General features: G+C 40.8%; 1 protein-coding gene across 2 annotated transcripts in view; it reads left to right on the top strand.

The window, feature by feature from the left end:
• Positions 1–13,247, top strand: part of armh3 (armadillo like helical domain containing 3) — a 29,923-nt gene extending 16,676 nt beyond the window's left edge. For both annotated transcript variants that reach the window (XM_037764819.1, XM_037764820.1), the window contains exons 21-26: positions 754–836; positions 1,185–1,311; positions 2,387–2,462; positions 4,314–4,392; positions 9,217–9,333; positions 11,404–13,247. In XM_037764819.1, the coding sequence (XP_037620747.1) occupies positions 754–836; positions 1,185–1,311; positions 2,387–2,462; positions 4,314–4,392; positions 9,217–9,333; positions 11,404–11,496 (575 nt within the window). In that variant the 3' untranslated portion in view covers positions 11,497–13,247. The remainder of the gene's footprint in view (positions 1–753; positions 837–1,184; positions 1,312–2,386; positions 2,463–4,313; positions 4,393–9,216; positions 9,334–11,403) is intronic.
• Positions 13,248–21,732: the final 8,485 nt, after the last annotated feature.

Below are 21,732 nucleotides of genomic sequence, written 5' to 3'. Positions count from 1 at the left end.
TGGAAGTTTTGTGACAGGACATGTTTACAATAAAAATTTTCAAACGAAGTGTCAGGACACCACATAAACATAATTGAATCTGAAACATTTTTTTTTATTATTTGCTTGGCGTCACCTTTAGAGTTGAGTAAATAGTTACTGCTTTTGCAAAACAAAGCCAATTTCCCTCTGAAATCATTGAGCCTGTTGTTTTGGGAAATGTATTGCATCATTGAGATTGGATAATGAGTCTCTAAAGAAAGCACGATCCATCCTGGTGGCCTTGTTTTCAGCCCGGTCAACTCACAATAGGATAACATTTCAGCTTGTAATGGCCCCATCGCACCGTGTCTCATTAGAATACAGATTCCTCTAATCAGACCTATAATCAGCTTAATTCCCCGAGTAACACTGACCCTCTCCTGCTTGCGGTGATAATGGCATACCATGAAATAAGACTGGAGAGAAAAAAATGAGCTGAATTAAAGCAATAGATGTGTTTATCTTCTTCCAGCGTGTTGTTGTGCCAGCTCGTGTTGGAGCTTGTTAAAAGCTCACATTTTGGTTTCTTCTTATGGGTTTTGTTTTCCTCTAATAAAGCTTGTGAAAGGACTTGATTTGGTGTTAAAAGGTCCCCCCCCCCGTGTTCCCATTATCTACCTTAATAAAGAAGCTTGCTGAGGAAAGCAGACTGGTGCCATATGCGTCTGCTGGTAGACGACTATCAACACTCCAGATTATTTCATTAGCGTGTGCATGTCTCCCTCTGCACAGCTCTCATCAACCTCCTGAAGTTCCTGCTGTCAAATGAGACGACACTGCTGGCCAAGCACAACATCTTTCATCTGGCCTTACTGGTGGGCAACACACACGCACACACACACACGCACACACACACGCGCACACACGCGCACACACACAGACACCCACGCGCACACACACACACACACACACACGAAACATGCCGACAGAGAACAGTCCACAATAGAAATTAGTTTCACAGAGATGTGTGTATGATCTTGTAGTAAAACTCCTTTCATTAGTTTGTCAGAGGAGACGAAAGAGGCCAAACAGGATGTTTATGCAGAAACCGATGCAGTATAAATTTGATTCCCCCCTTAGAAAACATATTTTTGGTTTGTGTCTCTCCTTTTGTTTGAGAGTGACTGTATCGGTTAGCTAATGTGTGTTTTCTCCTGATCCAGGTAGTGAACCTGTTCAACATGTTTATAACATACGGCGACACGTTCCTGCCCACCTCCAACAGCTACGACGAGCTGTACTATGAAATCGTACGAATGCACCAGGTCTTCGACAACCTCTACTGCATGGGTATGTTTGTAGAAACTGCAGTATTTAACCTGACTCATTGTAACTACTCATATAGAAGCTGTTATTCAAATAATGGCTGAAATAAAAGCAATCACAAACAAATAAAGGCTGATAAAAATAAAAAATAAAAAAAAAAAACATTGAGGATGGTGGTGGAGTTACCTGTTACTAGTTTCATTCACCAAGGAATTCCAGTGTTTTCACTTTGCAGTTTTTCTTGATCAATGTTGAGCTACCGTCAACAATTATTATTATTTTTTTTACTAGGGCTGTCAATCAATTAAAATATTTAAAAGCAATTAATCGCAAATTAATCACACATTTTTGTATCTATTAAAAATGTACCGTAAAGGGAGATTTGTCAAGTATTTAATACTCTCATCAACATGGGAGTGGGCAAATATGCTTGATTTATGCAAATGTATGTATATATTTATTATTGGAAATCAATTAACAACACAAAACAATGACAAATATTGTCCAGAAACCCTCACAGGTACTGCATTTACAACAACAGCTGTCAGTGTGTCAGTGTGCTGACTTGACTTTGACTTGCCCCAAACTGCATGTGATTATCATAAAGTGGGCATGTCTGTAAAGAGGAGACTCGTGGGTACCCATAGAACCCATTTACATTCACATATCTTGAGGTCAGAGGTCAAGGGACCCCTTTGAAAATGGCCATGTCAGTTTTTCCTCGTCAAAATTAAGCTTACGTTTGGAGCGTTATTTGGCCTCCTACCTGTTCAAGCTAGTATGACATGGTTGGTACCAATGGATTCCTTAGATTTTCTAGTTTCACATGATGCCAGTATCTTCACTCTAGCTTTAAAAGTGAGCCTCCGAAAGATCGATATCGAATGTTGCGTTAATGCATTAAAGAAATTAGTGGCGTTAAAACAAATTTGCGTTTACGCGTTATCACGTAAACTTTGACAGCCCTATTTTTTACACATTAAAGTGCTCTAGCCTTCCCTTTATTGCCCTAAACCTGACAGATGGGAATAGACATGTTAAAGTGTGCCTGTTTGTGTGCATCTAACTCTGTTTTTGTCTGTCATTCTCTGCCTTTTAGTTCTCAGAGTATCAACCAACACGGGCCAGTGGAAGGAGGCAGCCAGCAAAGTCACGCATGCCCTTGTCAATGTTCGGTAAAAACACACACACACTCGCAACACACAAATACTGTATCCTAAGAAGGAGAAAAGAGTCATATTGGATTGAAGGGAATTTCAAACATGATGGAGAAAGGACAAAATCAAAGTGAATGAAGTTAAGTCTTTGGATCTGTAATTTAGGTCTTCCATTCCCAGCTTATTCCTTTTCTTCCCTCCCTCCACGTCCTCCCCCGGGCCCTCTTTAAGCCTTTATCTCCTCCACCCCACCCCTGCTCCAGTCCACACACATCCTCTACTTGGTCTCTCCTCCACCATTTTCCCCTGCAATCTCTCTTTCCTCCTCCACGTTCTCTGTGGAGATGATCCTCTGAGGTCACCCTGGCCCTGCGGGTGCCCGTACGAGCGGGATACTCCCCGAGGATTCACCCACTCAGCTGTGTTCCTGATGGAGCAGACTCCACGGCTTGAATAGGCAGTCACAAGGGTTAAAGGGAAGCAGGGAGGAAGAAGATTGAAAGAGTAATATTTGAAAGAATAGATGAATAAATGAATGAAAGCAGAGAAGAATAAAGAACCCACAGTGCTGAAATTAACTCAAATGAAGGGGCCAATTCCATTTTACTCCCATCAGTTCATTCTTCCATCCGCCGGCTTCCCGCACGTAAATGACAACTGAATCACCACTACGGAGTATTCTCTGCATATTTGTGACTATAATTTATTTGATATATGACGTACTCTAAGCCAGTACGAAATAAGCCATTTCATCTCACAGCTGTGCTTATTGCATCGACTTATATTTCAGCTATAAAGCAGTTTATTTCATGGAAATGGATGCTAATGCTGGAAAAGATTGCCTCTGAATTTACATCTGAAATTCCCCGGTGTGCTGCTCACACAATATGAAGGAGGCATTGAGATGGAATTGAACAGGAAGTTAGTTTTGGTGTTAAACAGTCAGTCTGTAACCGGGCTTGTTTAGAACTTCTTGTCAGAATTGCCAACTGCAAACCTTCAGTCCTTGAATATTATTATGTTGTAAGTTTGCACCTAAACAATATTCTTACTGCTGCACTGCACCACAGAATAGAATAGTATAATATGATATAATATAATATAATAATTAGGGCTGTCAATAGATTACAAATATTTTGTGATTAATCGCACGCTTGTCCATAGTTAATCACGATTAATCGCAAATTAATCACACAATTTTTATCTGTACAAAATGTACCTTAAAGGGAGATTTATCAAGTATTTAATACTCTTATCAACATGGGAGTGGGCAAATATGCTTGCTTTATACAAACGTATTTATATATTTATTACTGGAAATCAATTAACAACACAGAACAATGACAGATATTGTCCAGAAACCCTCACAGGTACTGCATTTAGCATAAAAAATATGCTCAAATCATAACATGGCAAACTGCAGCCCAACAGGCAACAACAGCTGTCAGTGTGTCAGTGTGCTGACTTGACTATGACTTGCCCCAAACTGCCTGTGATTATCATAAAGTAGCACAACTAGCTAGTATGACATTCGGCACACACATTAGGTTCCCTATTTTCATATGATACCAGTATCGTCACTGGGCACACAGCATTAAAACTGAGCCCGATACAACCTAATAATTGTAAGTTGAGTTAAAGAAATTAGTGGCGTTAAAACAAATTTGCGTTAACTTTGACAGCCCTAATAATTATATAAGTCTTCTAATTCTGATTTATAGAGTTTTATGTTTCTATTGTCAGACAAAAGAATAAATGTGAAATAAGGATGTGATTGCGGCTCATAAATACTGCCGGAATGAACCGGAAAGCAGACTGTCTCTGTCCACTCTGCTTCATATCAGAAGTGTTTGTGTTTTTGTCTTTAAGGGCCATCGTCAACCATTTTAATCCCAAGATTGAGTCGTACGCTGCCGTGAACCACATCTCCCAGCTGTCAGAAGAACAGGTAAACACAACACACACTTCCTCCTTTTACACTCTGACTAGAAGTAAATAAAAACGAACTTCAGCAACATCTCGGGGCCATTTGGGCGGAACTCCACTGAAACATCACTCTTGTCATTTCAAAAGTAAATGTTATGAATTTTTTAGCACACAGTGAAAAACACTCAGTACTTTATTTGAGAAGGGGTTCACTGCCTTTTATTTTGAAAGAATTTGCCTATTCATCAAGAAGTGGTTACAGTTATGTGGCAGAGATGGATGACTCAGACATCGCTCATTGTGATGAGACACCTAGAAGAGCCGCTGTTATCACCACACACCACTGAGCTTTAAACTCATCGTGGCTGAGTCATTGCACACAGTTCATGCAGGTGGGAGGACCCAGTTCACAACAAATATGAAGCTTTTTACGCCGCACACGACAGATGGTGACATATACATTTTAGCTGCTGTCGCCTCTGGACACAGCTTTCATAGATTTCTCCGAAACATACACAGTATTTACCTTTTATTGGACTTTTAATGGAAACATCACCCTCAAAAGAAAACTAAGTACAGTAAATGTTTCAGTTTCTCTGATGTCTGCAGGCCACACAAACACAGAGTGAGAATTGAGTCGTTAAGAAACTGGACAAGCTGTGAAACGTTGAGTTATTCCTTCATCATTAGTGGGAAAAACTTGAGCCTGTAAGGAGGCTGAACTTCACTGATACGAGCGTGGTGAGCTCCACTTAAGACTTTATCACTTATGTCAAATCGGTGAGGATAGGAAAACAGCCGGAAGAGTCCTTTTTTTACAAGCTGATAAGAGAGTGATGGATTTGGTCATTATACTCCCCAATTACCTCTCCGCTTTTATCTGCTAGATTTATTCACAACAAAGAGGGAAGGCAGAAGTTAGCTTAGGTGGTTTTATATGATATTAACACCCCTCTCATTAGATAAAGTGACTTTGTTTTTGATAATTGGTAGTTTTGAGCAGTCTTCGTTCACATTAGTCGTTGTCTTCGTGTATCATTGTCAGCTAATTTTATGCTGATACAAAAGTTGTGCGCCTGTATTGAAAAATAACAAGAATAACCATGTTGTTGCCTCCTACTGGCCTGTAGTGCAAATGCCTAAATAAGTTATTACCCATATTGGCTCCAATCTATTTTTAAGTTGCTAGCAGACAGTTGCTTATTTATACATCCAGCAGTCACTGAGCATCATCATAATTCATTTTGAGTCGTGTTTTGTGGCTATCTGGCGAAAGTCTGCTGTTTGGTATTGAGCAGGTGGGGTATAGTGGGATTTTTAGAGCTTTTTTAACTGAAAGCAGCTGCTTGCCACGCCCGAAAACGCTGTTATGATAGCGCTGAGAGTGAGATCAAAACAGTTAAAGGACCAGTGTGTAACATTTACGGGATCTATTGGCAGAAGTAGAATATAATATTAATAACTATGTTTTCTTTAGTGTATAATCACCTGAAAATAAGAATCGTTGTATTTTCGTTACCTTTGAATGAGCCGTTTATATCTACATACGTCGCGGGTCCTCTTCACGGAGTCTGCTATGTTTCTACAGTAGCCCAGAACGGACAAACCAAACACTGGCTCTAGAGACGGACATTCGCGTCTTCACGTTTTTGTGTTGGACACCGTAGTTCTCCTACACGTTTGGCACACAGGAGAAGTTTCAGTTGGTTGCAATCTGCAGCCTCACTGCTAGATGCTGCCAAATCCTACAGACTGCACCTTTAAGTCGTTGGTTGGACAACTACAAAGTGATGTAGACACACAATCGATTTTAAGTGGAGATAAGTGGCTGAAATTGCCAAACAGTTTGCTGAGCGTTGTTTTCTTTGGTTGCTGCAGTCTCTAAATCTTCTGCAGCCGCTGTAGATTTCTGTCAACGGCATGTTCGTTGTTTACATAACTCACGGGGAAGGCAAAATGTCGCCACACCGGTGACTTCAGGGAAGCAGGAGGATTTTCCAGATCTGTTGCTTCTCAGTCATCTCCGACTTTGGCAGTGGCTGTGGTGTCTCAAAGTGCATCTGCAGGCTGCCTGTAATATACGCTATGTCTTCTTTGAAGGTACAGGGACGTAGAATTTTTTCCAAAATCTTCACATGGCTAGTAGCAGTACTTACACAGTAACAACAATACTCTCCCCTCATTCCCTGTCTTCTCCTCCTGCCGTCTGTCTAATAAATGAACAATGCCCAAAAAATACTTTTTATAAAAAAAACAGTCCTTTTGAAGCACGGTACCTTGCTAATCTCAGAATTCATGAATGTAGGTTGGATTTTCAAAAGGCAGGAGAGAATTGAGTGGACTACATCTAGAGTTACATCTTACCTCAGGCTGAACAAAATAATGTTCACAGTAAATGGACACCAAAGGTAAAGACCCCTGTAAATTCATCTCCCAAAAAATCAGCCTGCCGCTTCTTGCTTACTCCTTACTCTCTACCGCAGAGTTCAAAACCGTGGTACCGCCAGTCGCCGTCTGACTTCTGTTGCTCCTAAAGTAGTGGCATTATGGTCAGGATGGCCTCAGAGCGAGGCGAACTGCGTTACCACGGTTTTGCACTTGGCGGCTCATGTTACTACAGTCTTTGAAAGGGAGGGTGAGTGGAGGGGTACTTAGTTGGTTTCGATCTATAACCACACCACTAGATGCCGCCAAATCCTTCACACTGTACCTTTTAAAGACTGTTGGTTGTGCTTTTATGTGAAACTTTGATGCTGCAGTCTTGGCCAGGACTCCCTCGAAAAAGAGATTTAAAATCTCAATGGGAATATCCTGGTAAAATAAAGGATAAATAATCAAAATAAATCCTAGTGATGAACGTTAATGTAACCAGAGCAGCTCTCCAGTGCACAGCTGTGGACTCAAACCTGTATTATGGGGCAGAGCGGAGGTAGAGACTTATTGGTCCATTTGAGGGACGTTCAGATCAGTCAAGTTCAGACAAAGTTTGTTTTTCCTCCTGTGTGCCCCTCTCCCTGTTTTTAAATGAAGTGTGAAACCTTGCATTTCTTTTGACATAGAGTTCTCGACTCACACGCGTGCAGACACAGTAACCACCTGCACTCCATCCGCCTGCAGCGCCTTCACTCCCCACAGTGACACTAGAAGATGGATGGCCTCCAGAAACACACAGCATTAAAATGAGCTGCTGTACTCTCTGTCTGTCTGTCTCTCACCCACAATACCATATTAGAGTCGAGACACACTTGAGCACCCGCAAGGCCGCGCTGCAAGATAAACACAATGACAACTGCGTGCATGCAATCATATCTGCTTAGTGATGCAGAAAGTTGCTCAGAGGAGTCGACAAAACCGCTGAAACAAACGCTTATCATCCCGGTGTTTGCTAAAGCAGCATGTGGTAAAGGTTACATTGACTTGACTTCTCTTTAATTCTTCATTTACTTTTCATTTCTTGCTTCTAACCAGTTCGTCATAGCTCACGCTTTCTCTCCCCCAACCCCCCACCCCCTCCTTTCATATTTCCGTCCTCTCCATTCGCCACCAGTGGAGGTAAAAAAAACCTAAACACACATTAGTTGAGGTCACCATTCAAACCTCCCTCCACATTTCCACAGAGAGAGGAGGGTGATGGAGAGCTGTGAGGGAGAGAGAGAGATATGAGTATGAATTTTTCATCAGTGTACCATCAAGAGGTTGAAATAAAAACAACAGCACTTTTTTCCCCGTAAGCAGAGCTGTAGATTTTTTAGAAGTAAATAAAAGGACGAAGAATGTTTTCCCTTCTGTTGATTTAAATTTCAAAATACCAATTCAGGTGTAAAGTAGATATACTACCAGAGCTAAAGTAGAATATGTACGTGTTGTGTGTGTTCCTTCATTGAACACGTATAGGTTAACATCTGTGTGTTTATCTGGATGAAAGCTGGGCTCGTTTGAGAGGAGTGTTTGTGTGTGTGTTTATACAGCTTCTCTGGGAAGCACGACAAAGCGCGGCTCATGCATCTCATTGTGAATGTTTCATGCTGTGTGGAGTGTTGCAGGGACATTAATAAAATAATGAAAAAGGTCTGCTTAGGGGCTATTTCACGGCTGAATGGGGGGATGGCAGGGGTGGGAGTGTGGAGAATCTCTGCATAATTACCTCTGATTTCAGCTCACCTTCTCATCTCAGCTGGACTTTACTTCAGGCATGTGTGTCCTGTGCACTTTATAACCGTAGTACACACACACACACGCCCACTTTGTACTGTATCTGCTTGATTGGATTTGTACGCTGACCTTAAAATGATGAAGTGAGTCCTTCCTAAAGCAAAAGTGCCCTTATTGTGAAAGTCTGCAAGTCTAACTAGATCTCACTGGTACAGACACACAGAGAGGCTCAATTTTGTAACAGATTAAAGAACAGTCTCCTCATCTGAAAATAAAAAACACTATTAAACAACCACCGTTATATAAACCTAACAAAGTTCTAGCTAATGGTGTGCATTTTTTTTGAGAAACGGGCCCAAAAAAACAAGTAAGAAAGCAAATAGAATGCTAAAAAAATCAATCTATTTGCAGATGATGCGTCCCTTTTTCCAAACGACGAATCACATCCCTGATTACAGAGTTGACCCTGACAGTAAGCAGTTAGTGACTGGAAATAACGAGGAGAGGAACCAGATGGAACCAGATCATGATCTCTCATTCATAAATAAAGATGCTGTAATGAAGTATTAAATACATTTATTAATATTTGAGTGTTTGGTGATTACCCAAGTTAAGTGTTCACTGTGCGACGCTTTAAACACAGAGTTATGCAACCCGTTAATTTTTTGATTCCTTATCTGTCCCCCCCTGTTAGGTGTTGGAGGTGGTTCGGTCCAACTATGACACACTGACGCTCAAACTGCAGGATGGTTTGGACCAGTTTGAGAGATACTCGGAGCAGCCCAAAGAGGCTGCCTTCTTCAAGGAGCTGGTAAGAGACAGAGAGCAATGTATTGTGGGTGCTAATGTGGTCTACTAAGATTCAGGTTCTGTAGTGTCACTCCATTCAAAGTCAGTGGTGGATGCTCTGCATTGAAGAGGAGGGTATACACATTTAGCAACTTTTTTTTTTAACCCAGATTTTACATCCTTAAGCACCTAAAAGTGTTTGTTTTTTGCTGCAGCATGACACATGTCACTGATGTTTACAATAAACAAGGGCTTTTTGCAAAGTTGACAGCTGAGAAAATGATTCCAGTAATAAGTGAACAGAAATGACCAGAGTAGATTAAAAAACTGTTAAAATATAGTGCTTGCAGTGCAAATGATATTTTTAAAGTTAAATTTTCACCTGGACTTTTGTATTATTGATAATTGATGTATGTGATTCTAACATTTTTCTTTTAAAAAAAATAGAGAACTCATAAATTATACAATGTATTTAACAAAACATGAGTCAATCACAGTGCGGTATAGATAAGCAGGAAAAATGAGAGATGCACTCGCCACACACCACCAGCAGGAAACAATGGCAGTGTTACAATAAATGGCTCGTTCTTTGGTAAAGGGGTATTCCACTGATTTAGTTGGGAAGTTAGAAGGCTTGTGAGACAAACATCAAAATAAGAATAGTCAACAAGGAAGCAGCACGGGCTGAGATATCCAGACTTCTATGCTGTGTTTCAATTCACATACTTTTGTACTTAAACTTGCTATACACGGATGTTGTATTCATAACGGCCAAAACGTTGAGTGCTGAACACTCTTCTTCTCATCCTCAACGGTCTCCATCTTTGCGATGTAGGGGAGGGGCCACCAACCCGTTTTAGACTTGTGAAGGCGGGTGAGGAGGCTGCAGCGGTTGCGATTGAAATGGCGAACATCAAACTATACAAATTTAAGTTATACATGTGTTTTTTTCACTAAGTACACAACTATACTGTAGTCGGATAGAAGCCATTATTGGGTTATTTTATCCATCTGAATTGAATTACTGCCGATACAGCGTGATGTCCGTGGCTGACTATCACCAGCTGATCTAACATGCTTCCCTTAAGTGCATAACGGCCGTGTGTGTTTTGAGACAACACTACCTGCCATCAAAATTCACGCACTACGCGAGTAAGTACGTAGTGTGCACAGTGTACTACACGGAATCAGAATTGAGACACAGCTAGTCCCTTATATGGACTTGCTGTAAACTCTAAAAGGGCTACATCCAACCCTTCCCATAATGCAACTCAATAGAGTCTGCCTGCCATCCCTGCCTGGTAAATGCCGACATCTTTCAACTCTAAGTCAAATTAAAGGTATATGCAAGAATTTCCTAAAAAACAATGTAGACTGATAGAAAAGTAATCCCTCTCAATCATCACTTATGACCCTCTGGAAGTGTGTGGTGGTGTCTGGTCCTGCAGAGACCCTGCAGCCCTCTGCCTGGATTTTCTCATTTCTTCTTATTTTGCTGTGTTCGGGACTCTTCTGAGCGTCAGCAAAGTGGCTTTGTGCCAGTGTGCAGGGTGTGCAGCCAGTTCAGGTCCTCAAATACCGTCTCTTTGTCACGCCCCTCGATGTCTGACACCGAGGCACAAGTCCCCCTTTGGCTTTGTCAGATACAAAGGGGTCGTATTTGACTGATGAGAACGGGTTTGTTGCATCCCCTGCTCCTCTGTCTCTCCTCTGCTGTGTGCAGAGTGTGGTGGGTCAGTTTGACCGAGAGCAGCGTTGAGCCAAAGAGGACAACGTTGCAGTTAGTTTTGTGTTTATTTGTGCTTTAGAACGTAACCGCCTTGAAACAATCAGAAAATAACGTTTTATTTCTCCGATTCACTGCTTTGTTCTCCCTAACGCCGCTCCCTCTCTTCATTCACTCTATAGCTCCCTCCACCATCGCTGCTCTCTCTCTCTCCCTCACTCGCTCGTTCGTTGAGTCGAGGAGGAGGGAACAACTTTGAATGCCAACCGATAACTGTTACATATTATACCTTTAAGTTACGGACAGTTTGCACAGTTTGGTATCTCTTTGATCTGGTAATAAATGTCCCTCTCTGTCTGTCTCCAGGTGCGCTCCATCAGTCTGAATGTGAGGAAGAATGTGTCTCTGAACACACTGAGTCAGGACGTCCTGCTCAAAGAGTTTTCCACCATCTCCTGAGACACACACAAACACACATCCAGCCTCCTCCTCCCTTCAGACGGACAGACACATTACATTTGTGTGCGTGTGGACATATGCACATACTTTCACACATACAATACAATTCAGTACAAACACCAACAAGTACAATCCTTGATTGTTCTTTCCACGACTCGTCCTCATCTTCTTGAACTGAACAATGGACACAGAGACACACTGACAGGCTGGATGCACCTTAAGGTTAGACCTGAACACTCTCTGGACTACTTGCCCCCTTTGTGGTCGTTGATATATGTGTTATAATTTAAGGAAGTGCCCGTATTGCACTGGTTCCTCGTGTTCAATCTGCAGTATTGGCTGGACTGTTAACTGACACACGAAAGTTTGGATTTAATTGAATTCTAGTATTTTTAACCCAGATGTTCATCTCCAACTTTTGTGCCACCGATGATGTTGTAAGTAGCTTCCGCTGTCAAACTGATCCCAGTACAGATTTATGATTTATCTCCAGTAATTATGCGAGAAGATTTAGTGAAACATTATGTCCTTCCTAACAACATCGGTAACGGTGACCCTGGGCCTTTTTGAGTTTGAATATTATTGTAAATCCTCTTTGATTAGAGCATTAATTCTTTCTTTGCGGCTGAATGCGTGTTGTGCGAATGTTAACTTAATTCTCTACATGTTCAAAACAAACTTACAAGTATTTTGTATTTACATGTTTGCTAAGGGGTAGAACATTTTAAGCCGTAGTTAAGAATGCTCTGAAGTGAAAAAAACATGTTATTGTTGTTGCAAACCGTTGCTTTTGATCAAGGCCATGACTAACATTCACTACTGCACGTCACACAAGTCATTGTCTCTATTAGTTTAACAAATTAATCTGAATGTGCCGAGTGGCTAGTTTCGAAGGAAAACTGTTCAAACAATTACTCGTTTCTCATTCAGAACATTTGAAATGATTATTTTTTTGACTGGAAGCAGATCTTAAATATGCAACTTCTTCAAGTGTAGGGTCTCGTTTCTTTCATCTCTAACTCCTGTAGGTATATTTATGTTTCTTTTTTAAAATAAAGGTTGGTTTCCTATTACTCAACTAGTGCTTTCTCTTTTGACTATTTACGGAAGAAACATCAAGAATAACTTGTTATAGCTAAACTAAGTGCAAAACTAAATTTCTTTCACATTCTTTGTACGTAAGCTTTGCAACAACTATCCTCGTCAGCTCAACGCACACGCACACGCACACGCACACGCACACGCACACGCACACGCACACACACACACACACACACACACACACACACACACTGTCCTTTGCTGACACTGCCGACTGAGTCTGAGTCTGATACATCGGCCGTCAGTAGGAGACTTGATTTCTTACCCCCACACGCTGCACAAGTGAAATATGACTTTTCATTCGATGAATATGGTCTTTGATAACAAATGCTTTTGTCTTGGATCATTTCTTTACTTGTTCAATGTTCAGCATTTATGAACTGTGGAGTTACAACTCAGCGAGTAAAAAGTCAAACAGCTTACACTCATTGATTCAGTGTGTTTGGGTGAGTTTGCAGAGAAGTGATGTCATTAAAATGCTAAAAGGTACACCTGAAGTAGCCTTGGTAACCGAGCGGTGGCAGTGCATGCCATATAACCGCAACGTCTCAGGTTCGATTCCGGCCCTGGGACCTTTGTTGCATGTCATACCCCCCTCCGCATTTCTACACTGTCCTCTGTCAAATAAAGGTGGAAGTGCCACAAACAAATCTACACTTGGATCTATCACATTTATTCAACATCAGAAAAAAAGTTCAAATTTACTTTACATACAACTTTAAAGCTGCACAATTTTTTTTGGCCACCCGGGGGCAGCAGAACAAGCTGTAAACAGGTCGTGGCTAGAAGGTAAATTGCGAAACTCACGAGATGGTTACGGTTCGGATAGGTAGTTGGGCAGCGAGTCTCGTGAGAGTTTTTGCAATTTTTTGTAGGTTTTTGAAATTTGCGGGTTACCTTCTACCCTGTAAACACAAACAAACACATTAGCAAACAGTTGCTTATTCACACATCCAGCAGACATAACGCAACATAATCATTCATTCGAAGTCGTGTTTCTGTCCATCTGATGAATGTAAGACAAATATTCATTCTCCTTTTAGTAGAGCTGTTCCGATACCATTTTTTCCTTTCCGATACCTGAACTTGCGGTATCGACTGATACCGAATTCTGATCCATTACAAGCGTGAAAAAAATATATATAGTTATTATTATTATTTAACAGCTGTTTACTACTGACTATGTGGATGTGATATGATTACTATCTTCGTTGTATGGCCTGGCTCAGGTTGTAAAACATGAACAAATACATAGAGTTTTACTTGTTGGATTTTCCACTGTGAAATATTGCCAAATGGCTGACATTTTCCTTGCTCTGACTACCGTTACCGTTACACTCTCCACTAGCATCGCACTGTTGTTGTTTGCTATTGTCATGTGACAAACTACCTGCAATCAGTTTTTCTTCGCTGCTCTAAAACAGTTGTTTCCAGTGGCAGCCATGATACATCCAGGGCGACAGCTCAGTGAAGGCTATTGTTTTGGAGTGGTGAAGAATAATTGATTTCTGGTTAGACAAGTTGATTTTTTTTCTGGGTTAATAAATTATGTTATCGGATCGGTGCATAGACTGGCGTACTCGCCGATACCCGTTCCCAAACTTTGGGCAGTATTGGACGCATTTCCGATACTGGTATCGGTATCGGAACAACTCTACCTTTTAGTTCCCTCATCCCTTATATTACCTCCACAAAGAGGTTGAGCCCAGATGATTGAGCGTAAAACCCCCGAAGGAGAGATAATGTGAGGATAGCAGTCACAATAAGTATGAGCTAATTACATCAGATTGTATGCACTGATACAAATGCTAATCAGTCTGGACACGCAATCACATAATGTTGTTGTGTGTTTACCAAGTTCCAGCTCTGATCTACTAAACTGTGTGAACAAGACTTTAAGCGAGAAAATGGGCCACACACCAGTCTGTTTACTCAATATGTGTTTTTGGAGAAGTGGCACGATGCAATAATGAGGGAGGAGTTCATAGAAAAGAAATATTCTGCAAGTCCACCGTGACTGAATATTTGAATGAGTAAATACCATATTTATCTGAGAAGTAAATAAATTGGAAGAGTGAGGTCTCGGTTGCTGAAACTGGCGAGAAAACAGAAACTATCCCGTTCCTCTCCTCTTTGTCCTCCATCTATCGCCCGGCCCCCTCCTGTTGTGAAACTAATTAGACAATATCTCTGATCAACTTTGTCCTCAAGCTACATCCTAATGATGTTTGCGCCTTCCGGCTCACACAAACAACCCCAACTGAATATTTTGTTTGTCAGAAGTGGCTCAAAGTAACAAGCAGAGGTCAGATAAGACTACAGGGGTCTGGACACATCAGGGATGAAAGTGCTGGATCTACATTTTCTCAGTAAATTTCTCGCACATTTCTGGAAGCCAGTTTCACATTAGGAACTCAACCTTTTGTAACTTGAGGCCCACTTCTGATTGTTAAAAAAATTCCAAGGGTCACCTTCCCAAATAAAAGACAAACTGGTCTATAATCGGGCGGCTGTGGCTCAGAGGGTAGAGCAGGTTGTCCACCAATTGGAAGGTCGGTGGTTCGATCCCCGGCTGCTCCGGGTCACATGTCGATGTGTCCTTGAGCAAGACACTTAACCCCAAATTGCTCCCGGACTCATAGCCATCGGTGTGTGAATGAGTATTTAGATTAAATCCTGATGGGCAAAGTTGGCACCTTAGTAGCCTCTGCCATCAGTGTATGAATGTGTGTGTGAATGGGTGAATACTGACATGTAGTGTAAAGCGCTTTGAGTGGTCGGAAGACTAGAAAAGCGCTATACAAGTCCAAGTCCATTTACCATTTAAGTATGTGTTATGCCACTGTCAGGTGTATTGACCATGAATCCAAAGTCTTTGCGTCCAAGACATACATATCTGTAAAGGGGAGACTCGTGGGTACCCATAAAACCCATTTTCATACACATATCTTGAGGTCAGAGGTCAAGGGACTCCTTTGAAAATGGCCATGCCAGTTTTTCCTCGCCAGAATTTAGCTTCAATTTGGAGAATTATTTACTCTCTTTGTCGACAAGCTAGTATAACATGGTTGGGAACAATTGATTCCTTAGTTTTTTTAGTTTCATATGATACCAATATCTTCACTCCAGCTTTAAAACTGAGCCCGCTACAACCTCGGAAAGACAGAACAGCAGCCGTCGGATTTTGAAGAGGTTAATCTAACTATTTGGCAGTACCTCCACGGCCCACTAAGTGGCGCTCTGAGGCCCACAAGTGGGTCCCTGCCCAGTGGTTGAGAATAGCTGAGTTAGGTAAAAAAAAGCCAAGTTCATTCTGAAACAATTCACACATGTTTGAAGAAGTGGTAGATTTCTGATAGGTTTTCATTTTCCCAATTAAGAAAGTTACTTGGTTTTAGTGGTGCATCGTCTGCGTACTGGTAGCATAAGGGGCATATCGATACAACTTGGGAACTGTGCTGATAATAGGTGTTAAAACATATTTGACTATGTTCATTCATTGTCAGTACTTTAATTTAAACTGTAAACTAAGCTGCCACTGATTTCAAGAAGTGAGATTACAGCACTTTGCTCTAAAATCTGATAAATGAATTACTGATAAATTGGAACAGCTTACTCTAAAACCTTTGTAAAATGCATGCAGAAACTTAAGGGATCTAAATTATTTTTTTTCTTTAAGGTTGGCTGAACTACAGGATAAGGATAAAAGGAAACAAGTGCCTAAAATTAACATAGCAAAGACTACTAGCCATTCATCATAAAACCAATACATTTCAGAGAGGTAGAGTTACCACTTGAGATGATGTTCACTTATGTGTGGTGGTGACCCCAGTGCCCCAATGTTCCAGTCTGACCAGTCGAGATTTGGTCCATCAGGTGTTCGTACAGAGAGATGACAGATGTGTATAAAAAGACCAGACCACTCAGAAGACTTTGTTTTTCTCTTTTGGGTAAAACTAATATGTTTCCCTGACCAATCCACCTCCATTCACTGTTGAGCAGTCAACTCTTAAAGCTTCAGTAGGCAGTATATTTTTGGCATCATTGGGCAAAAATTCCATAATAACTTTTCAGCATATTGTAATTCAAGACTTCTTCTAGACTTCTACACCTCCTCATGGCTCTGTTTTCAGGCTTTCAAAAATCTAGCCCATGACAGTACACTTTGGCCAAACGCAGGTCATTTCAAAGAGAGAGCGTTCCTATTGGCTGTTCATTCAACAGAGGCAGCTGTCAATCACTCGAGAACTCCGATCAAACTGTCAAACTAGGCAGCGCTGATTAAATATGAATCAATATTCTTTTACTGTAATGCCTATTTCTGACCTCAAATGTTTTCAGAATCATCTTGTAGTGTACTGTTTAGCTTTAAAATGAGAAAGTTTGCTCCGGCTGGTGGGCGGTGCTTGGTATTACCTCAACTGATCTCAACAGGGCTGCTGGGTCACAAACTTTCTAATTTTACAGCTAAACAGTACACTACAAGGAGTTTGGGAGTGATTGACAGCTGCTCAGAGACTATATAACAATATAGTGACTGTTTCATAATTCAATCATACTCCAATTCTACCTACTGCTGCTTTAAGCACTTGAACGCACCAACAAGGAACCATTTCCAAAGAAGCCTCTCCTCATGCCCGCAGTACCACAAGTTTCACCAAAAAAGCACTCACTCATTAATGTATAGTTGACGGGTTGCAGAGCCTTTAATGCAGCAACAGTGGGACCATAAACATTAATGATTATATCCTCCCTCTTTTCCCCCTTTCCCCTCTTTTTTCTGTCTTTGTACTTCTGTATCTAATTAAAACTGTGGGACAAAGTGCCGAAGTAAATTGCACTGATAAGCCTCTAATGGACATGCAAACATCATGTTAGTGCAAAAATCCATTTCCAGAGACGATCTTGTGGTTCTGGGGAATAACACTGTGGCATGTAAAGTGAACTCTGAGTGCGTGCATTTGCTTTTGTGTGTGTGAGAGAATGGTGAGAGAGTGTGTTTGTGGTTTCTGGAGATCACTTTGTGCAATGTCTTTTTAACTCTCAATCCCCCGACATGAGTCTATTCCAAATCCTCTAATTGTGTTGGCTGTATTGTAGATTGGGCAGTATATCAACTCCCTGATATAATCTGTGTGTTGTGTGTGCTGATGACAGCCTAGACGCTCAGACACAGCAAACCGCTCGCGTTTTTCTTCGACAACCCATTAACGCTGCTGTGTATTTATAACGTTTCATTTAAGCATATCAGCCTCCTCATCAAATATTCATTTGAGGGGAGATTGCCTGCTTTGTCTCGCCTGAACCCCCCCCCCACCCACCTCCGTCATCACCTCACCCTTTCATTTCTTTATCTGTGTCCTCACCTGTATTGAATCAACTCCTCTTTCCAGGGGTACACATAAGCAGAAACACACCTCCTGAGGACATGTGGCACTATTTCTTTTACTGAATATTATCTTCTGTTTAGCACTGAGCAGCCGGTGCCAGCTCACCTGCTTGTGTGTGCTTCTATACTGTATCTATCAGTGTGTGTGTTATTCGTCACCTGTATCGCGGCTCCACACCGTGCATAACTCCAGGCATCAATCAGAGCTCATTATTGGTTATCTGTCAGCTCCACTTTCCAGCCTGCAGCAATGCTAAACTTCTCTGTAAACCCCCGTGGGAGATAAACACCATCAATACTGCGAGATTTAACTGTCCCAAGACACACGATATATTCAAATACCTCTCCACTGTGTTCCCTCTGTCTTCTTCCGTTTCTCTTTTAACTTCCTCTCCTTTTCAGACGCACCACTATCCCTCTCTTTGATTCTTTTTACCTCACCGGGCCTCTTCTGGTGTCCAACCTTGCCTTTCCTTTGTATTTGTCCTGTTCTTTCCCAGAGCAGCTGATAGATATTTTCTCTCCTCGCCATCAGTCTTCCGACGGAGGATATAATAATCCTTCACTCGCCTGCCTGTCTATCTTTAAGGAAGCTTCACCACACTGTTTATCCCCCAATAAGCATTATTTAGCTTTTCTTGGCAAAAATGAGTTCTCTTTTTTTCCCCAATTACATTTATTTTTCTATGTCATGGTTTGAGAGTTAACGTTAAAGGCAAGCACACAATAGCATTGGTTTTTATAGGTAATCTGTCCTGGGTTGTGTGGTAAACATTTTGAAGGAACCTTCTACATTTATTCAACAGTATTTTGTTCTTTGAAATAGCTGAGCAACAATAAGGTTTGTGTTGGATTTTGAAGTGGGATTAAAGGAGCCCTACACCAATTTTTCAAAGTCTAATCACGGGGAGCACTACTCGGATGTATAATGTCTTCTGGGGCTTTGGGAGACATTCGCCAAGTCTGAAAAAAAATGACATCACTTGAGTAATCCCTTGTTTGCCTTGGAGAAGTTTGAACAGAAAACCTGCATTTCTGTTCTGGTTTTTAGTCGTGCTGGCACATAGGTGCTAGAATAGGGGGGACAACGAGACTTTTTCTCCCCCTACTTTCAGGTCTTATGGTAATAAAGTGGTCTAAGTCTAAGCCAGGTATTAAGGACATATAGAACTTTGGCGATAATGTCTATATGGCGTAACATGATGGACCTTTATCCAATCATAATCAACCATTGTGTAGCCTAATTCAAATTAAATCAAATTGATCTGACATCCGGTCCGACATCCAGCCTGCCACATGAGCCAAAAATATTTGTTACACTTCTCAATGTGTGGGATTCAACTCGGCGGGTCGAGACGTCTCCCCGGCGCTAGCTGGCTATTGCATCGCATTTCCTCCGGTGCACCGGCTATAGGTTGGCTTGAAAAGGCCCAGGTGAAGGTGGCTCGAGGCTCCAACCGTAAGTTCCCTCACCTGGACATCGCCACTTCCCGGGGCCGTGGAGAACTCGCCTCTTCCTGCGGAGAGGGACAGGTCTCTCGGTTCGACTGTACCCCGGGGCGGACTGTCCTCAGTGGATCACAGATCTGCGAAGTATGTCGGCAACCCGACCTGTCTTGAAACACGGACCCTGTCTTGTTTACCATGCTGTGTTGGTGGGACTTTTTGCCGTGTCATCGCCATTCATATACAACTAATGTGTTTATGATTAAATTGTTTACAAGAGCACAAAATTCTTCATAGATCTAGCCTCTTCATTTTGCTGTCAAAGTGCACCAAATTGATGCATTTAACTTTAAAATGTGCAACATTTTCTTCCGGGGGAGCTTGACCCTGGACCCCCCCTAGACGGTCAGAGGTCCACCGATCCTGTGGGAAACATTGTATTACGTCATCCAAAACTGAATGTCCCCCCTCACTTCAAAACTTTCACAAATCGATCCACCACTTTGATCCAGACTGAAGTATTTGATAGATTGCCATGACATTTTGTACAGACATTCATGTTCCCCTCACTCTTCCTCTAGCACTACCAGTAGGTTCAAGTTTTCACTGTGAAATACCTTAATAGGATACTAGGATTGCACAACCTTTCATGGTCCCCAGATGATTAATGCTAATGACTTTGGTGATCTTCTGACTTTTCTTCTAGCGCCACCAAGAGGTCGACTTTTATGTTTTGAGTATAAAGTCTCAACAACTGTTCAATGGTTGGCCATGACATTTGGTTCAGGCAGTTATGCAGGCATTATTTAGTTATTTATTTATTTCGGTGCGATTTTCTCTGTGCATTTCACTGCTATAGCTAGCTAGCAGATAGTCATGCACCCTGACCCCATGATGACACATGTTGAGTGACAGTCCCCTCATTTGCATAATGAGGCAGAAATGAATAAAAGAAATGTAAAAAGAAATGTGTAAAGAAATTTATAAAGAAAAGAATACAGAAATAAATAAGTTTGGGGAAATAAATAAGGGGTGGAATGCAAAGGGAAAATCGGACAGAAATAAATAAATGCATAAATACATAAATAAATATATAAATATGTAAATAAATATAATATATAAAAAATAATGCAAAAATAAATAAATAAATAAAAAATAAATAAATACAGAAATAAAAGGGAAAGAGTCAATAAATAAGGGAATTCATACAAAGATAAATAAATAAAAATATCAGAAATATCAATTTTTGTCACATTTTATCAATTAATTAATGGCTATGTCTATTTGTAATTTTATTTTTTGCTACATTTAACGACATTTATTTATTTATCGAGTCATTTATTTATTTTTGATTTTGGCATGTTCCGTCCTCCATAGATCTGGTATCCTGACTGTGAGAATTTCAACATGAATACTTCCAATGAACCAGCCAACCATTCTTTAATCTGGAGACATTATGAGCTACAAAAAAAGAGGTTGAAACTTTAATGGAATACCCTCCTGTTGACATCCCTCTTAACTAACTCATGTCTGTCCAAAAGAAGATGATATTTTACAAAAAGTTGTAGGAAAAGTAAAAAATACTTAAAAATGTTATAAAAAAAAAAAATATATAGATGAAAAAGCTACTCAATTTATCCCTTACTGTAAACCTTGATGAAGTCCTAGACGGGCTCAAAGTCTTAGAGGGTTTAAAATAGAAGTTTATGATGGGAAACAGTGGAAATCCTTAAGTTTATCCCATAAATCAGCTTGTGGCCTCCTCGGTCTCCACCCAGCTTATATGGTGTGTGTTTATGGATTTAATATTCAAATGATTTTTTCCCGAATGGTGACCTTGGTGCCTGCATTTATCTGAAATATGAGTGAGTCATTGGTTAACTCTGTTCAACCAGCTCAAGGGCTGATAGATCTGACTGGTATTGATCCGCAGGTATTACTTCTTCCTACCGAGCCAAAGCTGCTCTAGTCCAGAGCCAAGGTGAGACCACACTGTTAAGAATTTCCCAGTAAAATAACAGTAAAGAACTGGCAGCAGGGTTGCCTTTATGTTACTGTAAAATTAACATTATTATAATGTCGCTGAAATGTACAGCTTTTTACTGTTAATGAAAAATACAGTTTGAACTGATTGTTTTTTATTAATTTCACAGTATTTTACAGTTAATTTACTGTTTAAATATTCATTATACACTTGACTGTTTTTCACCTTTCTTTTACATTATCTTACTGATTTGTTTTAATGCACTATTTAGGTTGTATTTTTTACATACATTTTAATAAACATTGTTTTTTGCCTA

Source organism: Sebastes umbrosus, chromosome 3, assembly GCF_015220745.1.
Source record: "Sebastes umbrosus isolate fSebUmb1 chromosome 3, fSebUmb1.pri, whole genome shotgun sequence".
NCBI lineage: Eukaryota > Metazoa > Chordata > Actinopteri > Perciformes > Sebastidae > Sebastes > Sebastes umbrosus.
The sequence above is the reverse complement of the archived record's forward strand: the minus strand, read 5'-3'. Positions and strand labels throughout refer to the sequence as shown.